The following is a 21218-nucleotide window of genomic DNA, read 5'->3' on the forward strand; positions in this document are numbered from 1 at the left end:
TGCCATGCCTACCCAGGCTTTGTCGTTCATTCATTCATTCATTCAACCTACACTCATTGAGCACCTACTATGTGCTAGGCACTCTCATGGCTTTGGGGATCCAACAGTGAATCCAATACAGTCACCACTGCCATGGAGCCCACAGTCAGGGAAGGGAGTTGCAGGCAAGAGATAGTATTCACAACCAACATAAGACACACAGGGACAAGTAAGAGCCAGTGCTAGGTCTACTCCTAAAAGGGGCACCCTGGGGTCAGGGAAGGGGGATGATGGCCGGAGAGAGTTCCTGGAGGAGGAAATAACTATGCTGAAACCTAAAAAGCAAAAAGGTAAAGGCAGCCAGGCCAAAGGTCTGGTAGATGTGAAAACCCTCTAAAACATACAAAGTACTAGACAAGATGTGGCCACACCATCGTCTCTGAGGCGCTTGCTAATGTATCAGCCTCTGAGTTTTCTGTCTTCAAAGTGTAGTCTGACAAGGATTTATTCCATGGTGTTCTGACTTCTCCGGCCCAGTTGGCGGCGTAGCATCCTCTCTGTCTTTCTTCCTCTCTTTCTAGCCCCACTGTGCACAGCTGGGCCAGGTAGGAGGCCGAGGCCCAGAGAAGAGCAGCACTCCAGTGAATCCCCGTCGCCGGGCACTGTTCCCTGGAACGCATTCCCCATTTTCAACTTCCCTTGTGTGCTGTGATCAACCAGAGGCGCATTTATGAAAGTGGAACAGGAGAGGGATGTACACCTGGCAGAGGAGGCCCCCATGTGGAATTTCCTGTCAAGGTCTCCTCCCCTTCAGGACGAGTGGCCCCAGCTCCCTCCTTCCATCTGCTCATCACATCTGAGTTAAGGAGTTGACATGCTCAGACGTAGCCAGGCTGAGAAGTCTGTCTGGAGGTCTCAAGATCACGGAGGTTCAATTAAGGTATTTCTAGTCCATCAACCAACCAGCCAGAGACACCCTTAGGAAACCTCTACCAGGTGTCTGAAGAAGGATGGGGACTCTAGCCCCAACCTTGGGGGGTTTGGGCAACCTCCACCTTCCCTCGGAGGACAGGCACAGCTTCCTTCTCTTTTTTTCCTCTCCTAAAACGCTCTGGGCCAGCTCTGTCCTGAGCATACAAGGTTTCTGCTCCTGGCAAATACAGGGCACAGCATCATCTCCCCGTGAAACCTGCCCAGCCTCTCTGGGAGAAATGCATCACTCCCTCCTCCGTGGCCACTTGGCGTTTCACAGACCCTCATATTATGGCACTTACGACCCTGGGTCACAGTGGATCAAGGTCTAGGACAAACCAATTTCCAAAGGCAGGAATCAGGTCTGTTTTATTTCTGGATTCTGAATGCCTAGCACAAAGTAGTCCTACAATAAATGTTTGCTGAATAAATAAACAAATGATGGGGCCGGGCGCGGTGGCTCAAGCCTGTAATCCCAGCACTTTGGGAGGCCGAGACGGGCGGATCACGAGGTCAGGAGATCGAGACCATCCTGGCTAACACCGTGAAACCCCGTCTCTACTAAAAATACAAAAAAAAACTAGCCGGGCGAGGTGGCGGGCGCCTGTAGTCCCAGCTACTTGGGAGGCTGAGGCAGGAGAATGGCGTAAACCCGGGAGGCGGAGCTTGCAGTGAGCTGAGATCCGGCCACTGCACTCCAGCCCGGGCTACCGAGCAAGACTCCGTCTCAAAAAAAAAAAAAAAAAAAAAAACAACAAATGAATGGACTCACCATTTTTATAGACTGTACTAGGGTTGGAAAATTTATAGAGGTCAGTACATGCTCTGCTATTATACCTTGTCTCTCAGTGCCAGGACACCTTACAGGTTACGTTCAGGATGTGACTTGAGTCCGCTTTCTTTTACAGGGAGAAGGGAGAGTGAGGGCACAGAGCAAGACACAGTGTGAGTTGTTCTGTCTGTTCCTTCAGGAGAGGACACCACTAACTCCTTTAGTGGTGGGACCCCAAAGCACCTGGACCAGCAACACCTCCTGCATTACAGACACCCATGTCCCTGTGACAGTACATTACACGCACCTAGGAGGACACTCCCATCCACAGAGCAATCATGCCACAGGGAGTGAGGCTTCCTATAATTTATGTCCTGTAATTTCAAGTAATTTCCTTGTCTGCTCAGAACTCTATCGGTATTTAATGAAAATATCCCCTTTTATATACCTAATAAATTAAAAGCCTCCCTTTTTTTTTTTTTTTTTTTTTTTTTTTTGGTCTCTTGTATTTCAAATTCATGAGGTTGAAGGCCTTCACTGACTACCTGCTATGTGCCCGGCATTGGCCTGGCTGTAGGGACCGCACCTCCCATCCCTGCAACTTTATTAAGGATGCCAGGCTCTGCTCCATGCCTCTGGACATGAATGTGTCTGCACCCCACCCCTTATTCCATGCCCGGGGCTCTGAGCCAGGCACTTCCTCCCTGGGGCACTGCATCCCTCCCATTCTCCCTTCCTCACTCTTGCCCCAGCTCTGGGCATTATCACCCCTCACCTGGCCCATGATGACATGCTTCCCACTGTCCTCCTGCCTCTGAAATTGGCCTTTCCTACATTTGCATGCTGCAGATGAAGAGTGCTGTCTAAAATGTAAATCTGATCATCTTGAAACCTTCTCAGAGTTTCTGCTGCTGCCTACAGGACATTTCAAAACCCTTCAGCAAGGCAAACAAGCCCCTACAGGTCCTGCCCACCATCCATAGTGAATTCGCCCCCCTACCCAGGACCCTGTCCTTGACACATTCCCAGTGTGCTCTGCAGTTCCCCATCTCAGAGCCTTTGTTTACTCTGAGACCGCTGTCCGGGGTATCCTTTCCACTCTGTCAGCCAGACAAACAGCATTCTCACTTCAGTGAAGGGGTTCTGCTTATATGATCTAATTTAATCTGTACAATAACCCTTTCTGGTAGGTACTGGTTCCGGGTGGGTAGGCATATGCAAACCTACCCCCAAAGGCTGAGGAAGCCGAGAGGTTGAAGAAAGGGGCTGACATATCCAGTTTCTCAGAAAGAAACATTTAATAGGGACTTATGAACAAAAGCCACAGTCTCCGGCGGCAGTAAGACAAGATGGTAGATCCTGCACCATGACCCCCTAGAACCAGGGATTAGCTACCAGAGGGAAGGGGTATATGTGCTTCAGAAGCAATTTGCCTAAGGGCAGGACTTACAGTAAACAGTAGATAAAGGAGAAATCTTAGAGGCTTTCCCAAAACTGGGTTAATCGGAAGTCAATATGGAGGATCAGCATCCAAGATGGAGTTGCTGTGGCCTCCACAGTATGGTTATTAGTCCTATTTTACAGAAAAGAAATAGACTAAGAAGGATTAAGTAACTTGTTAAAGGCCACTTACACACTAAAATGTGACAAACAGCATGATTTGCACCCAAGCTGGGCTGCTCTGAAGTCTATGTTCTCAGTCACCTGCTAGCTCTGCCTTCCAGGATGGCACCAGGGCCATTCATTAGAGCCATAGATTCACTCAAAGTTGGTGACCCCTGGGAGAAGCATGGTGAATTCCAAGTTTCTCCTCTAGAGAACTGGGCTCCTGTCCCGGGCTCTGCACCTAGAAGATTATTAAATAGATGCTGAACCAATGACTGCCCTTGGTGGGTCATCAAGAGCATGGGAGGAGAGGATACTGGGGAGCAAGAGGAGTTCAGTGTTTTCCGTGTGGAGCCAGGGGCTGCTGGTGGCATCTAAAACGTGAGTTTGCAGCCTGGGGAGGGGGTTGGCATGGTCTGAGAGCTGTTGGTGAGAGCTAAACCACAGAAGTAAATGGACTCTCCAAGGGAGAGCACAGTTTTCAGTCAGAGTTTTGGTAAATAAACAAAATGCATTGATTCTTGTATTTTCATTTCTCTCCCAGACACACCAGCCTGAGGAAAAGAGATGCCTGAGTCTTTGAAGGTCTGTGCTCCAAAACGCCAACAGAGAAGGAGACTGAGGAGAGATGGGGTGGGGCGCCATCTTCAAACGATGGAGGCTACCACGCGGGAAACACAGCCCCTTCTTTTCCCTGCTCCAGAAGCAGAACCAGGCCTGGGGGCAAGTTCCAAGGAGGCTGCCTCACCTCGGCAGAAGGGCAGGCTTTCTAAAGACACTGGTAGGGCAGCCTCTCCCAGGGGGGCTGGCAGCTCTGCCACAGCAGCACCCACAGAGGCCCTGGGGTTCCTGCACTAGGTGGGCACTACGATTTAAACGTGTCCCCTCCAAAATTCAGGTGTTGCCAATGTGGCAGTGCTAAGAGATGGGGCCTTTCAGAGGTGTTGAGGCCACGAGGGCTCCTCCCTTGTGAATGGGATTAAGGCCCATATCAAAGAGGCCCTACGCAGTGTTCAGTCCCCCAGCCTCCTGCCTTCCCCGCCGGAGGACGCAGCAATGCAGCGCCATCTTGGAAGCAGAGAGCAGCCCTCACCAGACAACTGAAGCTGCTGGCACCCTAATCTTGGTCTTCCCAACCTCCAGAATGGTGAGAAATACATTTATGTTCCTTATAAATTACCCAGTTTGGATGAGAGTTACCCAACAATGTTGCAGAATTCTTCTCCCTGAAAAACTCAAGCCATCTAAATGAACAAATAAGAATACTGTTCTAAAAGGTACTCCCCCAGCCTCACGTATGTGCCGGGCAGGGCCTGGGGCCTGGGTGTGAGCTTTTGGGGCAAGGTTGGGGAAGACGGGGACATGGTCTTCCGGTCCCTGCTAAAATTTAGCCATGTGACCAGGAACCATTGTGGATGAGGAAAGTTGTGAGCAGATTCCTAGCAAAGGTCCTGAATCACCCCAAGGGGAGATGCAGCAGCCACCCCCTGCCCTGACTGCTTCACAACAGATGGGCAGCAGCTGGCCTTTCCCTGTGGAAGGTGCTTGCTAAGCACTCCGCTCTGCATAAGTTCATCAGTCACACTTGGGATAACTCCTTCCTCCACTCGCAGGAAGTAGGTTCCGCAGCTGGCTGAGCAGCCAGACCTAAACCAGAGAATTACAAGATTGGGGGACTAAGTAACAGATGAGGAAACTGAGGTCCAAGACCAAAAAGCTAAGTCATGGCATGACCAGCTTTGGAGAATAGTTACCTTGAACTCAGCACGCTTTCCATTCAAAGAACGTGCTACAAACGCCTGCTCTTTGTCAGACACTATAGGTCTCTGGAAATGTAAAGGTTAATGCAAAGATAATTGCCTCTGAGGTTGGGGAGAAAGACGCCTAACAGAAAACTGCAATATGGCCCAGTGAGGTATATACAAGGGCATTCTGTAGGAGCCTCCCTCCTGCTGACTCTCTGGGCCCAAACTGTTCCCATTTCCCTCTGGCAAGAGAAGGTCCAGCTGGGCACAGAAAGAACTTTACTGGAAAGGTAAGAGGCACAGAGGAAGCCGGTGTTGGTGACTATCTTGAAGTGATGGAGGCTGCAGGGAGGATAAGGGGCTGGGTGGCAGGAGCTCAGGGTACAGGAAGGGCTGAGCCAGAGCAGGAGGAAGCCCAGCCACCTGCCAGTACCAGGCAGTCATGACAGTGACCACCTGGTGGACCCAGCTGGTAAGTGACAAGGCCCAGCTAGAAGCAGTGGGACAAAGGTCACAGGAAAGGAACCAAAGTTTCCACTCTGTGAAAGCCCACTCTGTACTCTACACTGTTCCCAACCCCTGCAAGAGTTCAGCAAAGTGGCTGATGTGGTTCCCATACTTCAGATGGGGAAACTGAGCCCCAGGGTCAGGATTCAACACAACTGATTTTACTTTGTTTCTCCAAATTGTGTCGGGCCAAAATGAATGACCCCCAATAGCATCATCTACTGCCCATGATTAGGGCTGAAACAGAGCTTGGCCATGAGCTGGACACGGGACAATGGGTGCCCAGCCAGGTTCTGGGCTGTCAGCAACATGACCCTGCCACCAGGCCAGAACTGAGTCAAGCGGCAGCTGGACCAGAACAGGCCGAGAGCTAGGACTGCAGGCCCTGGACTGGGAACAAGGACCTCAGGAGCATCAGAGGGAGGGACACCTGGCTCTACCCACACCAATGCCTGGAGCAGAAAGAGGAAGTAGTCAGGCTTAGCACCAACATAGTGTGGGGTTGAGGCTAAGAACAGCTCCTCTTCTTCCCCTTCCTCAAGCCTGGGTCATAACTGAGTTTTACGATTCTGCCTTTTTTCTTTGGTGTGTGTGACACCTCCCCACACAGGTCAGGGGGACATATAATAATACAGCCTCCCTACAGATGAGGACATGGACCCTGAGGGATTGCCTGGGTCCCACAGCTGGCTTTGGGTGGGGTGGAACCAGGCCCGGAGCCCAGACTGTCAACTTCTGTCCTATCTCGGTTCCGTGGCCCTGTTCCTCCCTGCCTGTACTCCTGGCTCCTTTCTGGGGCTGACTGGACAATGTCTGAGTTAAAGTCCACCACTGCGTCCAATTCAGACTCCATGAAGGAAGCTGCCTGGTGGCATCCGGCACAAGCACAGCCCCTGTCCAAGCACGTGCAACCCTTTAGAGGCTGAAGAGTCCCAGCATCCAGGTCAGTATCCTCCAGTCACCGACAGAATGCAGCCCTGCCAAGGTGGCCTGGAGCTGAGGCTTCCATGTCCCAGTCAGCCACAGCGGCCCCTGACCTTTAGACAAAAAGCCAAGGCTCTCTAGGAGGAGGAGGCACTCCCACCTGCATCCGCACAGCTGCTCCACCCTGAAAATGCCGAGTAACAAAAGGGACTGGATTCGAACAGTGTTGTTAAATAGCGCTTCACAAAGCACTCTCCCATGCACTCCTCATCCCATCCTCACGACAGCTCAGCAGAGCTGGAATAAAGGCCCCATGTTCTAGATGAGAAGATCGAGACCCAGGAAGGTCACAGGGCTGGCCAAAGACACTCCGAGAAAAAAGGTCCTGGCCGAGCCTTGGCCCCGGTTTTTCTGACTCTGAGCTCTGGTCTTCGTCAGTCTCTCGCCTGCTGCCCAGATGTGAATCTATCTGTGCTCCTCCGGCCAAAGGACCGGGATGGTTTCCAGATTCACACGCACATGAGGAAAAACATCTGGAGAGTTTAGAACTGCTCAGGTCCACAGCAGTGCAGGTCAGCCTGAAGGGCCGGGGGCTGGGGGAGGCTCGTCACCAGAAGATGCCTCAGATCTGTTCCCTCCTGTCTCATCCTCCTGGCCCGGGTTGAACCATCCTCCCTATGTCAGCCAAACTGGAAGTGCACCCTGGAGGCCCAGCCAATGTTTCTCTGGGTACCAACTCACTCCTGGGCAGCAAGAAACAGGGGCCTTCTCGGCCATAGCAGACTCTTATTCTTTCTAGAAAATGACACCCCCAGCCTGGCACCCACAAGGGTGAAGCCCACATCATTCACAAAAAGCAGACTCGTTGGTGGAGTTCGGTGCAGCATATGTGGGGGTACACGAGGCAGGTCTGCCTCACTGAGGGGATCAACTCGGTGGCCCAAGTTCAGAAAGGATCCAACAAGAGACAGAAAAGGCAGAGCAATGCATCAGGGGCTCTCCCAGCCTGATGGTGCTCAGTGAGGGTCCCGAATACAGCAACCTCGCTCAGCGTGAAGCCCTACGTTTGTCTCTGGGATCCGCACTTCGAAGACAACGTAACAGTTATTCGAAAGCCATGGGGCAGCCTTGCAGTTTCCTCTCCCATTTGGGTCCAAACCAGAAGAGAAGAGCCAAGATCTTGGGCACCGTCTTGTAAAATCACCCAAGTAGCTGCTCGGGGAGTGGGTTTTGGGGGTGGGGATGGGCTCGGCTCAGAGCAAGGCCAAAGGATCAGCCGCTGCATGAAGGGGTGAGGCGGGGGCACCTACCTGGACTTCACGTGTGTGGTAGGCGATGATCAAGCCCAAAAGGATGATGGTGGACAGACTGATAAGGCATTTCAGGGCCAACGAAAACATGGAGTCCTGCAGGAACAATGGAGAGAGAGAATTAGGGAGTGCAGGGAAATCTTCTGCGGCTGTGTAAAAGAGAAGGGGTGGGGACACAGGAGGGACTGTTACCAGCCACTCCTAGGAGCAGGTGTAGCACAAAGTCAGCCTGAGCCACACAAAAGCCTTGGGCTGTGCCTGGGCTGGCTCTGTTTCAGCAGCTGCCCCCTCTGAGCCTCTGTTTTCTTGGGCTAAGTCATATTTGCATTCCTGGGATGAATGCTACTTGGGCATGATGTATTATGTTTGTTATACATGGCTAGATTCAGTTTGCTGATGTGTTATTTAGAATTTGTACTTCCACGCTCGTAAGTCATATGAACATCGTTCTTTATTGTGCCGCTATTACACGGTTTGGGCATCAATATTACGCCAGCTTGGGCCTCTGTTTTCTCTTAAACCCAAACCAGAGGACTTCGGAGGCAGAATTCTTTCAGGAATGAATCTGAATGTCCCAGCAGCTGCTCTCATCTCCTGGCTTAGGCCAAGGGCAGGGGAGGAGGCAGGGACAGCAGAGGAGCTACTGGAGAAAGAAGTGGGTGAGCACAGGAGCAGAGAGGGGTCCTGGCAGGAGAAGGACCCTGAGGGTCCCTCCTGCTAGGGATTAGGTGGGGGAAGTGAGCCCTGTGTTCTCCACCGCAGCCTTTCAGCCCCAGGGCAGCTTAGAGAACCTGAGGTGTGTGGTTAAGAACATGACCTCTGCGGCCACACTGCTAGGTCCCAGTCCTACAACAGCCACTTAGGGCTACATGACCTTAGAACGCCCACTCCACCTCTCTGCACCAGCATGCCTCCTGTGTCAGATGCGGATAATATTGGGGCCTACCTCACAGGGCTGTTGTGAAAATAAAGGAGTTAATTTTCGTAAAGTGCCCAAAACAGTGCCTGGCCAAGTAAGTGTTAACTACCCTTATCATTTACTTTGCATCCTCTACAAATCAGGGTGTCTGGGTTGGAATTTGGTGCACCTCTGGGCATCTCAAAGCTGTAAGTAGAGGTAGCTCCCAGTTCCAAAGGAAGGTGGGAACACAGCCCTGAGCAAAGGCAGCGGATGAGATCCAGGAAGCATTTCCAAGCAGCGACTGTGTGTGGCGGCCCTGCACTTGGTCCAGAGTGGTGCACGCCACAAAAGAAACAGCCCCTGTCCTCAGGGAGTTGGTCATTAGAAGAATGATGCCCAATTTCTGGAAGGCACCTTACAGTTGACAAGGTAGTTTCACGTATTTGTTCTCATCCTTCCTCAGAACAGCCCTCGGCCTTTTACCTTATAGATATTACAGGCTGAGGCCCAGAGGGGTGGGTGGCCAAGGCCTCTGACTCGCAGCACAGAGCACGCCCACAAGCCCTCAGGCACACTCTCCAGTGGCAAACAATGTAGAAACATGGGAAGCATTCATTTAAGTAGACCTAAATGACACCTTAAGACAACAAGGTAAGGGAGAATATGATCAACTGGCAGAGTGAGATCTACGGTAGAGCTAGGGGAGCTCGAGGGAGGGAGGCCACTGTGGATGGGTCCGAGGCAGCTTTCAGAGGCGGATGTGAGGGCAGCTGAGATCTGTGGAGTGAGGCGGTAAGTCCAATATGGCTACCACAAGAATGAGAGGAGGGCTTGGGACTCGAACCCAGGACTTCCAAGTGCCCAGGTCCATGCTCTCGGCCACCTTCTGTGGGCTAAAACAGAATGAAAGCGCTCTCCCTGATGTCTATAAATCTCCCCATTCATTTCATTGGTACACTTCTTGAGGCCCACTGGAGATATAAAGAAAACTAATAAAGTAACTCATTCATTCACTCTTTCACAACAATTTCAACCACTTCTCATTTGCTGGGCACTTGCTAGATATCCACCAGTGTGCTAGATTCTATACATACAGTGATACACACCAGAAGCTTCTGATCTGGCTTATTCACTAACTCTGACTTTCTACATTGTATGGGGTCGTCCAACTATGGGAAAAGATCTCCATTATTTGCTATACATAAGATGATCTACACATAAGCAAGTCTTCTTTTAGCCTCTTCATGTTCCACGGTTCCGTGAAGAGCAGCCTGCAATCATTTACTCAGCACACACGTATGGGGGCCTAAGGAGGGTTGGTGCTGTTCTGGTCCAATGTCAACACAGAGAAGGACAGAACACAGCGCTGGCCCTCAAAAACGTTCTGATCTTCGCAAGCACTGCCTGATGCCTGAAACGCTACCCAACCACAAGACCCAGATGGAGCTGAAAAGAGCAAACGGCGAATTCAGGAACACTCAGACTGTATTAGGGTAAGACAAACCTCCCTGCACGAATCAACTGGGGACAGCTCACAATGTTTTCCAACCAGAAATGACCATAACTTTCTTTTCAAAGGGGTCTGAAACCATCTGGGAGCTTCACACCTCCCCGGGAAGGATTTGGGATCAGTTGCACATTTCAGCCTCTCATTTATTTCTTTTGGCAGAAATGAATTGACATCAGAATCCAAGTCTATTTCCATCATTTTAAAGGAAGCAGTGAAGGGAAATGGGCCAGATGCTGTCTCTCTCCTTTGAGCCTCTTCCTTTTGTCCTAAAGCTCAAAACCTTTACATGAACAGGCAACTCCCACCTGCTTCTTGGTTTTGGCCAGTACAACCTCCCTGGCCAGTTCCAGCCCCATCTGCGGGATGACCAAGCTGTGTGCTGGATCAACAGGGACTCTCAATATCTTACAGATTTCTTTGCATTCTCCATCAAGTCAATAAAAAAAATTAACCAACCACTTTTAATAGCTGGAAAACATGTTAAAGAAGTCTGGCTAGGCCGGGCGCGGTGGCTCAAGCCTGTAATCCCAGCACTTTGGGAGGCCGAGACGGGCGGATCACAAGGTCAGGAGATCGAGACCATCCTGGCTAACACGGTGAAACCCCGTCTCTACTAAAAAATACAAAAAACTAGCCGGGCGAGGTGGCGGGCGCCTGTAGTCCCAGCTACTCGGAGGCTGAGGCGGGATAATGGCGTGAACCCGGGAGGCGGAGCTTGCAGTGAGCCGAGATCGCGCCACCGCACTCCAGCCTGGGCGACACAGCGAGACTCCGTCTCAAAAAAAAAAAAAAAAAAAGAAGTCTGGCTAAACTAGGAATGTTTTCTATTGGTAGAATGTTGAATTAGCATCTTCTCTTTGCTGCCTGAACATCAATGAAGCTTGAAATTGATATGGTTCCTTGGGGAACAGCAGTGACACAGGGCTGCCATACACCCCAGAATGGGGTACCTGCCACACCCATTGCCTCTACTCACTCCCATCTGAGGGCCAATAAGGGGCTCGTAGAACAGAGGGAATCCAGTGGTCAACTGGTCAACCCTTCTGCCCCATGACTCAGAACTTTTCAACACGGAGTTACAATCCTTAACACACAGGAATACTCAGGAATTATATCTCATTTCATGAGAGTCATTTTTAAAGCCATTTATTCCTAAATGCCCACAAATGTTCAAGCGGTTAAGTAGATTTGAGATCAGGCAGTGATGGAACACCATGCAATCACTAAAAAACACTTCTGCAGAGAATATCTGAAGACATGGAGAATGGTTGATGATAGAATATTAAGTGAAAAACTCAGATCCCAACACGATATGTAGTCTATTTCCAATTATTTCGTTTTTAAGCTTTTTTTGGTGTAGAAAAAGACTGAAAATACGTCAACAGAATTCCTAAGAGCTGCCTCCATCCATGTGGTCCCTGTTCTGCTCCAGGCCACAAGCCAGCCCTTCACAGATCTGTGATTTCTCACTGATGACAATAATCTGTAATAAAGCACGTCTATAGGGGCCTACCATGCAAGGACGGCATCATCAACCCACTCTCACAGAGGAGAAAATGGAAGCTCTCAGAAGTTAAGTAAGTTGTCCAAGGGCAGGGCTCACCATGGCAAAGCCAGGATTTGCAGAAGCCAGGTTTTACACCCAGATCTGTCTGCCTCCAGGTTCCATACCCTGCCTGTGCCCCAGCACCCCACCTGCTCCTGCGGCCACGCCTTGCTGGCCCTCCAATATCTGCAGTGAGGCTTCTTAGAGCTGCTCCAGCCTTTCCTCCCCTGAGGCTGTGCAGAGGGTGATGGATTGTGTTCCCCAGCTTCTGAGCCAGCCACAGAAATTGCTCTCCTGGCCTGCCTTGTAGCTTCCAAAAACAGGCCAGAACTGTAATGATTATGGTAGATCCTTCCCAGAGACTTTGAAGTTCTAAATGTGTTTTATTGTTTGGAACATCACAAAAAAGAGAAAGCTATGCTTACAGACAGAGTCCTGGAGGGGCACTGAACCAAAATGAAATATTAGCTTAACTCGGATAATGATGGGCAGGCTCCTTCCCCAACCAAGCTGCTACCCACAAAGAGTGTATGTGTATGGCTGTGTGCGTGTGTGTGCTTATACACACATGTGGTCCATTCATGATTTCTGTCACTGGCTGAAACCCCCAAAGGGAAAAGGTGACAGCATCTGAAGTTCGTATTTACTGAATTAAGGTCTGATGTGCCTGTCTAACATCACTATGTTTTGTGCATTCAGTCTGGGAAATAATTGATTTAGAAATCTTTTCTGTCTAATAAGGTCAACTTTTCCTTCAATTTCATGGAGAGGTCCAAAATTGATTGATATTCAACATCGGCTTATGACTGTGGTTCTGTAATGGTTGTCCTAATTAGATAGTCTTGCTAATTAATGCTATGCAAATTAAACCAGCCCCTCTTCTGCTGGCAGGGAAGACCGCATCACTAGTCGCTGTTCTCCAGGGAGACCTGAGGCTCCTTTCCCTCCATATCAGCACCAAGCCCTGGCCTTCTTCCTTCCTCAATCTCATGCTGCCCAGTTCTTGGGATCTTTCATTCTTTTTTTTTTTTTTTTTTTTTTGAGACAGAATCTTGCTCCATCGCCAGGCTGGAGTGCAGTGGTACAATCTCGGCTCACTACAACCTCCGCCTCCCGGGTTCAAGCGATTCTCCTGCCTCAGCTTCCCGAGTAGCTGGGATTACAGGCACATGCCACCATGCCAGTTGTATTTTTAGTAGAGACGGGGTTTCACCATGTTAGCCAGGATGGTCTCGATCTCTTGACGTCATGATCCGCCAGTCTTGGCCTCCCAAAGTGCTGGGATTACAGGCTTGGGCCACCGTGCCCAGCGGGATCTTTCATTCTTATCCATCATCCTCAGCTCCTGTCTTAGCACAGCCTCCTCCTTCCAGGTGGAGCACCCTAATTTAATTGCAAGCCCAGGCGTGGTGGCTCACGCCTGTAAGTCCAACACTTTGGGAGGCCAAGGCAGGTGGATCACTTGAGGCCGGGAGTTCAAGACCAGCCTGGCCATCATAGTGAAACCCCATCTCTACTAAAAATACAAAAATTAACTGGGCGTGGTGGCACATGCCTGTAGTCTCAGCTTCTCAGGAGGCTGAGGCAGGAGAATGACTTGAACCCGGGAGATAGAAGTTCTCGGCAGTGAGCCGAGATCACGCCACTGTACTCCAGCCTGGGTGACAGAGCAAGACTCTGTCTCAAAAATAATAATAATAAAAATTGCAGCTGTTGGTCCTCCCAGCATTCTCAGAGTGGCTTCCCAGCCTGGCTCCTACCAGAAGTCAGCTAACAGAATCCTGTTGCAGTTACTAATGAGTGAAGTGACAGAATGAAGTCACTCAGACCCTCTGCCTCCCAGGACTGTTCAACCTGAGACCAGGAGAGACAGCCGATGCTGTCACAGTGGGCAAGGAGACTCTGGGGACTCCAGAGGGCAGCTGGACCTCTGACCAGCCTGAGAAGGGAGAAGGGCCAAGACCCTGATGCTTGCTAGCCAAGAGAGCTCTGGAAGAGAGGCCCAGGGTATGGATCCAAGGGCGCAGGGGTCTCAGCCTCCTCCGTAGCAAACGCCTGGCCTGGACAAGTTGCTTCCTTCTCCTAAGCCTCAGCCCCCAGTAAAATGAGACTCCTGGACAGAACCATCTCCAAAGTTCAGTTAAGCCTGATGACCAAGATACCAGGCACACATGCCATGACAAACAGGTCACAGGGACATATCCAACACTCATTCCTTTTTTTTTTTTTTTTTTTCAGGAGTTTTCTTTTCCTAGGCATTTTGTAGATGATGAAATGCTGGGTGTGAAATGGTCAGCCACAAAACCCACTCACACCATCTTCTCCTCAAACACAACAAGGCAAGCTTCCTATTTTTAGTCATGGGGGCTAAGGAAGATGTTCATTGTCTCTTTCTAAATAACATAGGATTTGAAACCAAAAGGCCAGAGTTCAAGTCATGTCTTTGCTACTAACTAGCTGTGTGACATTGGATCAGTCCTTTAACCTCTCTGGGCCTCTGGTTTCTTCTCTGCAAACCAGAACTACCCTTACTTTTCTCACAGCTGTTAGGGGATGAGATAAGATGATGCATATGAAAAATCTCATTCTGTTTTCACACAAAGAGAAGCATGCATTCTCTTGTAGCCAAACACCTCTTCTCTTGCCATGCAGATGTCAGTGCAGGTAAATGCAGCTGATCCTCAGTCTGGAGCTGCTCACTGCACCCCCAATATCAGCATTTTATGGCTGCAACAATTTATAAAGATATCCCCGAGGCATTTCAGAAAGACACCTTTGCAATCTGCATAGCCAAACATTCATTCACTCGTGCATTCATACGACATATATTCACTGAGCACTTACCATGCCCAGGCACTGTGCTGGACACTTGCCAAATGCCAGGGATTCCCTACCCCCTCCAACCCCAACCCACTGAGCCTAAATGCCATCCAAGAGCTCCCAGGAGCTCATCCCAAGGGCTGCCCTCTGCACAATCATCACCCCGTCACCTTGACATCCCATCCTCTCCCTCTTGGGCTCTCTCCCTGACTTCTCCGTCCTGCCCACAGTGCAAGGTCAAGAAGAGATGGGCCAAGGGTCAGGTCAGGGGACCCTGGAGGACACATCAGGCTAGGACAGCCAGGAATGGGCAGGAAGCCCGGACTGAGGGAGAAGACCTACAAGTGGTTCCTTTGTGCTCAAGTGACCAGCGCTCTCCACGGCAGAGCTCAAGCATGGATACTAGTTGCCAAGCTCCAGGAAACTTTCCTGCCTGCCTGAGCCCACTATGTGGGTGAGGACGTCTTTACCACAGGTCCCAGGGGCTGGAGATGGGGCTAAACCTCACTGCCACCTTTTCTCCAGCCCCGTCACCTTCTTACATGAAGCTTCTGTTCTGGGCCCACGCCCGAACCCCACAGCCAGGGGATGCTTGAGGTGGATCCCCAGTGGGTAGAAAGCTGAGATGAGACCATCCACACTCTCCTCTCAGTCCCAGGAGCCGACCAGGCATCATGAGCCAGCTGACCCGCATCAGGAAGTGGGGTCTGACCCAGACCCGAGAGCAGGTGGCTCCTCGGAGCCCTGTCCTCAGTCCTCCTGTGCCCTCCTCAGCCCCCATCCCTGAACGGGGTCCATATACCCACCATCGAAGCTGGGAGCCATTACCTGCTTTAATGCTACACAGGGTAACCTCAGCACCAGGAACCCCGCTAGTCTGCCCTGGGCCCCACACCCTCCCTGAGGCTGGCCATGCCTGGTGCCCCCGTCAGCACTGCCCAGCTGGGGTGACCAGAGCACCTTTCACCATCTGACCCCATTTTCCCATGGATGTTGTTCTCTCAGCCCCACCAGAATGTCAGCCCAGAGGGCGGGGAATTTTTACATTGCATTTGTTCACTCCTACAGCCCCATGCCTAGAACACTGGCACATAGTAAGTCAATAAATATTAGTTGAACGTTGAATATTTGAATGAAGGGAGCAAAATTTTTGAGATATGTCAAGCAGATAGACACTTCCATCCTGAACTTCCAAATTCATCAGAACTAAAGAGAGGTGATGAAAGTAACAGCTCACATTTATTATTCACTTACCACAGGCCAGGCACTGTGCTAACTTCGTTAGGTCCTCAGAACAACCCACGGCCCCATTCTAGAGATGAGGGATCTGAAGCCTGGAAAGGGTCACATTCCCACCGTCCCGGGATGAGGAAGAGGTGGGGGCCAGATTCAAACCTGTGCTCTCACCACTGACCCAGAGGGAACCTCACGAAGACAGGATGGCAATTGCCGGAACATCACCCCTGCAGGCCCTGCCCTCACCAGTCCCACCTGCTCTCTGAAGAAGCCCCCAGTGGTGTGGCTTTAGTGGTGTGATAGACAGTGAACAGACTGAGGTCAGGGCTTGGGGTCTGCACCGTCTCTGCAGACTGGGCCTGGCCACGGGGACACTAGGCAGATAAGACTTGTGGAGTGAAGGAAGCCAGTGGTCTCGACACAAAACTCATAAAGTCAAGTTGCCCCTGGGGCATGTCCCTGGACCTCTAAATTGTCACTCCCAGAAAGAGATGGAACCTGATGTCTGAGGGACATCATGCAGTTAATAACAAGGGCATTCAGGTCTCAGCAGAGGGTGGCCTGCTCATGTTTAGTGAAGCCAGCGTGACGACCAGGACACCAATTAAGAGAAAATGATCCTCCCCAGGCCCTGGCTCTCCCACTGTGCGATGCCCCAAGGAAGGCAGAAAAAGGTTATTTAGGAGACCACGCTCCCAAAATATCAAGTCAGACGAGTCACCCCCTTCAGGCCACAAACATAATTCCAATTAAGGAGACAGTTTCCTTTATAAGGTCTGGGCAGAGGGGAACTGGCATATCATGAATTCTCTACTGCATGCTTGCTTATAATTTATTTTCCTGCCCCACTTACAATATTGGCAAAGATTCCACATGATTCAATCAAACTTTTTTATTACATGTTTCCATGTGCCAGGCACTGTGCTGCGTGCGGGAGGTGGAAACATACATGATGAGGCCTTTTTAAAGGCAGTTTGGTCTTTGCTGCTCCTAAGGTAGCCAAAAGCTGGCCCACCTAGGATTCTTACAGACACAAAGCAAGTACTTAACAAATGTTTGTTGGGTAAATGAATATGGAATGGTAAATACAGATTTAAACCTTCGAGCTCCATACAGAGGCAGAATGGGAGCAGAAGGGTTTGTAACTCCCCGCCCCTACAGGGAGGATGGAGGTGGGATGGAAGCCCATGAAGCACCAATAGCCCAGGTCCTTGTGGAACTGAGGGGCTTGGCACTACCCCAGAGCAATTAAATCGGAATCTCTGCAAGTGAGGTCTCGGCACTAACTTTTAAAAAAAGATCTCAGTGAATCTAATGTGCGGGCCAGAAATGAGAATTGCTGCTCTGGGGCAGAAAGAAAGAAGCCAGGAGGCTGGGGTTGCCATCATAGCCCTTCCAAGCTCCCCAAGCAACGGAGCTTAGAAGCCATCTAGTTCAGTACCCCATGAGTCTCTTCTCTAAGATTCCTGGCACATGGCCATCCAGTCTCTGCTTGATTATCTCCAGGGTCTGGAAACTCACTTCCTCTCATTGTACCCCTGGAGAGACTCTATTCTGGATGGCTCTTTTTCAAAGATCTGCCTGCAGTGCTTGGTCCCAGTGAAACAAATGCCTCTGTGAAGTCCTGCTCTGACTTTAGCATCATGACGTATATGTCAATGTCTTTGACAAGTGAGCCTCTCGCTGGGACACACACTCATTAACGTACAGAACACCAGGAGATCCGCTAGTTCCCCAACCCTCATTCTCCACGAGGACACTGAGGCTGCCTTGCCCCCATCATACAGCATCCTGTGTTGGAGAAAACTTTAGAACCCAGGTGTTGGGACTGCCGCCCTATGCTCACAGGAGCAGGCAGCCAGGCCCACCCTGCTTTTCCTACTAATGGAAATATAACAACCAGTCCCTGAATTCATCTGTTCTCCAAAAGCCTGTATCCCTATCCTGGAAGTCACTTCCAAGCCTGTCACCTAGTCACTGTTTCCTTCTCCAATAAAAAATGGGGTCCTGATTAGCTTTTAGCCTCCACTGCTTGTGGAATGTGAGTGCTCTTGGCCAGTTAGCAATTACATTACTCTTGTGGTGTCAGGAAGTCCCTACAGCCTCCTCCGGCTTTGATGAATGCGTACCTGCCACTGTGCATCAGGTTCTGAAGGTTCTGACACCATACCTTTATCTCAGGAGAACTGCATAGCACACTGAAGGTCCCTAGTCCCAGCACCCAAATCTGTCCTGGCATCTGCGGTGTACAGAGTTACAGTGAAACACCTAACCTTGATTCACCCTCCCAGAGCCTCCCGGAACGCTGCTTAATTTGCTGTCACCATGAGGGGTTCACCTAGCAAATATTTACTGCTCCACCTGCCAAGGATCTGGCCCCCCTATTTCATCCAGATTGCAGGAACCCCATTTTCTTAAATGTTCTAGAATATTTGAAACAAATAAATGTGCTTTCTGGATGGCTTGCTTTGAAGTAGTTTTGTTTTCTCTTAATAAAACCTATCTGGCCCCCAAATGAATAAAACAGCAGGAAATCACTTTGCTCAGCAGAAAGCTGTGTGCTCCCTGCTAGACTGGGTTGCTCACTAGAACCAAACCAGCCTAGCTGGGCTTGTCCCAGGCCTGGGCTTCCCTTTACCGATCCTGACCCAGCCATCGCTGACCAGACGCACAACAGATTCCCAGATTCTCTGCAGGAGCTGTGGTCAGCTAGTTACAAGGAACTGGTACATTCACTTCAGGTAGCTGTAAGTTGAAATGATGTTGATTTACATCACCTGATAGCCACAGAGAAGTATGTGGGTTTTAAAGACACAAAGCAAGGCCTACAGATGACTCCCCACCCTGGGTCTCTCAGCCTTATCACCCCTCCAATTAGCCCTTTCCTCCCTCCAGCCCTTGCCTCTGTCTGCACCAGAGGCTGCTGCAACATTAGGGCCCCAGCTGAACCTTCCAACTTCGTCAGAGAATTCCAAAATGGAGAAAACCACCACTCCCCACCTGAAGCTCAGAGGCAAAAACCCATTTCCATCCCCACACTGGGCAAAATCATCCCCCAACCCCGACAATGTTTGGGCCAAACGAAAATTTTTAAGACACCCAGAAATCACATATGGTGAGAAAAACAACCGCCTGCAGGCTCCACAGACATCTCTGGAGGCTGTTCTGGAGTTTCCCAGATAAAGAACAGCCGCGTCCGTGTTTCCCAGCCATGCTTCCAGGCTTCCTGGAGTTGCCAGCACTCTGAGGGCAGCATCACCTTCCTTCCACTTCCACACCTACAGCCTTGCCAACAAACGTGAGACAGTGAGTCCTCCACCCAACACTCGACTTAGCTGGAAGAGGCCTTCTAAGCCATCAAGTCTCACTCCCCGATCCTACAGGCAAGCAAATTAAGGCCGGGAGAGGGGCTCTGGACGACCCAAGGCCACACACCAGTAACAGAAAGGGCTGATAATGCCCTAAGCCTTCCAAGGGTGGGGCTGGTGTTCTGCCACATCCTCACTCTGCCCATCTACCAGCTTGAACACTGTCTGAAAGGGACGGGCCCCTGTCTCAGTCCTCTCTCCACCCCTCCGCAGCTCCTCAATTCAGGTTTGGGGAGTGAACGTTTCCTCCATGCCTCATTCAAGGACAAATTGGGAGAAATAACAGTTACCTACTCCAGGTTCTCTATCTTCTTTTGGCTTAACAATACAAAAGCTTAAACATAAATAAAGGGAAATGGTCTGGAAAAATAACCAGTTGGCATGGAACTATTGGCATCTCAGTGTGGCATAAGAAGTAGAAATGCTGTTTTTTAGAAACAGCACAGCCGCGAGTTTCCTAACCATTTGGCACAGGTTTTTCAATTGTTTGGATGTGATGGACGATGTTGATAGAAGTGGTGGAGACCAAACACAGGCTATTAATAGACCAAACATGGTACTTTTATAATTCTTTCTCTCTCTCTAATTAGCTCTCTGGCACCAAACTGTTGCCGACCTGCCTACCTTTTACTTTGAGGTGCCATGAATTCCAGCAACGGGGCACCACACGAGCCCTGCTGCCTGCCCATGTCCAAGCATGCTCATCTGAGAGCCTGAGAGCCTGGAGGAAGGCTGGAAGCCACACACCAACGTGGGCCACCGGCCTGTACAGGGCTTCAAGGAAACTGCAAAATGCAAAGACTCCTTGGGTGCTGGTCCTGCCTATCATGGGGCATGCAGTAGAGTCTAACAAGTACACTATCCATGGTCTAGGGGGGTCAGGGAATCTCCCAGTTCCTCCATGTATTTATTTCCTCCATTTCTTTCTCCAAGAATGCGAGGCAGCCCCATCTCAAGGCAGGAGCTCATTCCACCCTAATTGGTTCAAGTTAGAGCCATTTCAAGGCAGAAGGATCTCCATGGTTCCCCTATAGGTGTTGCCTCTGGGGACTCTCCTCAGATTCAAACTCTACGAGGACTTACTGAGTACCTGTTATATGACAGGCTCTGAGTCTGCCCATCCTTCTTCACATAAGCTCTCATTTAATCCTCACAGGAAGGAACTGTCCTCACTTGACAAATGAGAAACTGAGGCATGGAATGATTATACAATTTGCCAAGATCACGCAGCTGGAAGTGTGAGAGCCAGACTTGAAACACACAGCTTGTGATTCCAAGCCCAGGATCGGTGAGGACCGAGGCACAGTCCCCGCTGAGACCTATGCCCTGAGCTCTTCATGGAGGAGGTTGCTTGTTCCTGCTCCACTGAAGCCAGATCTGCTACTTCTTTGCCCCTGAGCTGCACTTGTTTCCACATCCACAGAACTCCCAGACCTGACCAGCTGTCCTCTACCTGCATGGGGTCAGCCACCAAGGAAACCAGGCCAAAGACTAGAGCTGGACCATTTGACACCATCACCATCTTTAACATCTATTCAGGCCGGGCGCGGTGGCTCAAGCCTGTAATCCCAGCACTTTGGGAGGCCGAGACGGGCGGATCACGAGGTCAGGAGATCGAGACCATCCTGGCGAACACGGTGAAACCCCGCCTCTACTAAAAAATACAAAAAACTAGCCGGGCAAGGTGGCGGGTGCCTGTAGTCCCAGCTACTCGGGAGGCTGAGAAAGGAGAATGGCGTAAAACCCGGGAGGCGGAGCTTGCAGTGAGCTGAGATCCGACCACTGCACTCCAGCCTGGGCGACAAAGCGAGACTCCGTCTCAAAAAAAAAAAAAAAAAAAAAAAAAAAAACATCTATTCAATGAGACTAAAAATCCTTTCTTCCTTCCAGGGTTGTTGTGAGGAAGAGCAGATAATGAACGTGAAAACACTCTCCCAGTCGAGGGTTCCCATGGGCTTAAAACAGCCTATGCATAGGGTGGCGATACATTCGGGTTTAACCAGGAGAGTCCAGTGTATGCCTG

The 21218-nt window shown here is 50.4% G+C and overlaps 1 protein-coding gene across 5 annotated transcripts in view; it reads right to left on the reverse strand.

The window, feature by feature from the left end:
• KCNN3 (potassium calcium-activated channel subfamily N member 3) overlaps positions 1 to 21218 on the reverse strand; it is a 168254-nt gene that overhangs the window by 111578 nt on the left and 35458 nt on the right. For all 5 annotated transcript variants that reach the window (XM_025391133.1, XM_025391129.1, XM_025391136.1 and 2 more), the window contains exon 2: positions 7815 to 7910. In XM_025391133.1, the coding sequence (XP_025246918.1) occupies positions 7815 to 7910 (96 nt within the window). The remainder of the gene's footprint in view (positions 1 to 7814; positions 7911 to 21218) is intronic.

This window comes from Theropithecus gelada, chromosome 1, assembly GCF_003255815.1.
Source record: "Theropithecus gelada isolate Dixy chromosome 1, Tgel_1.0, whole genome shotgun sequence".
Taxonomy (NCBI): Eukaryota; Metazoa; Chordata; class Mammalia; order Primates; family Cercopithecidae; genus Theropithecus; species Theropithecus gelada.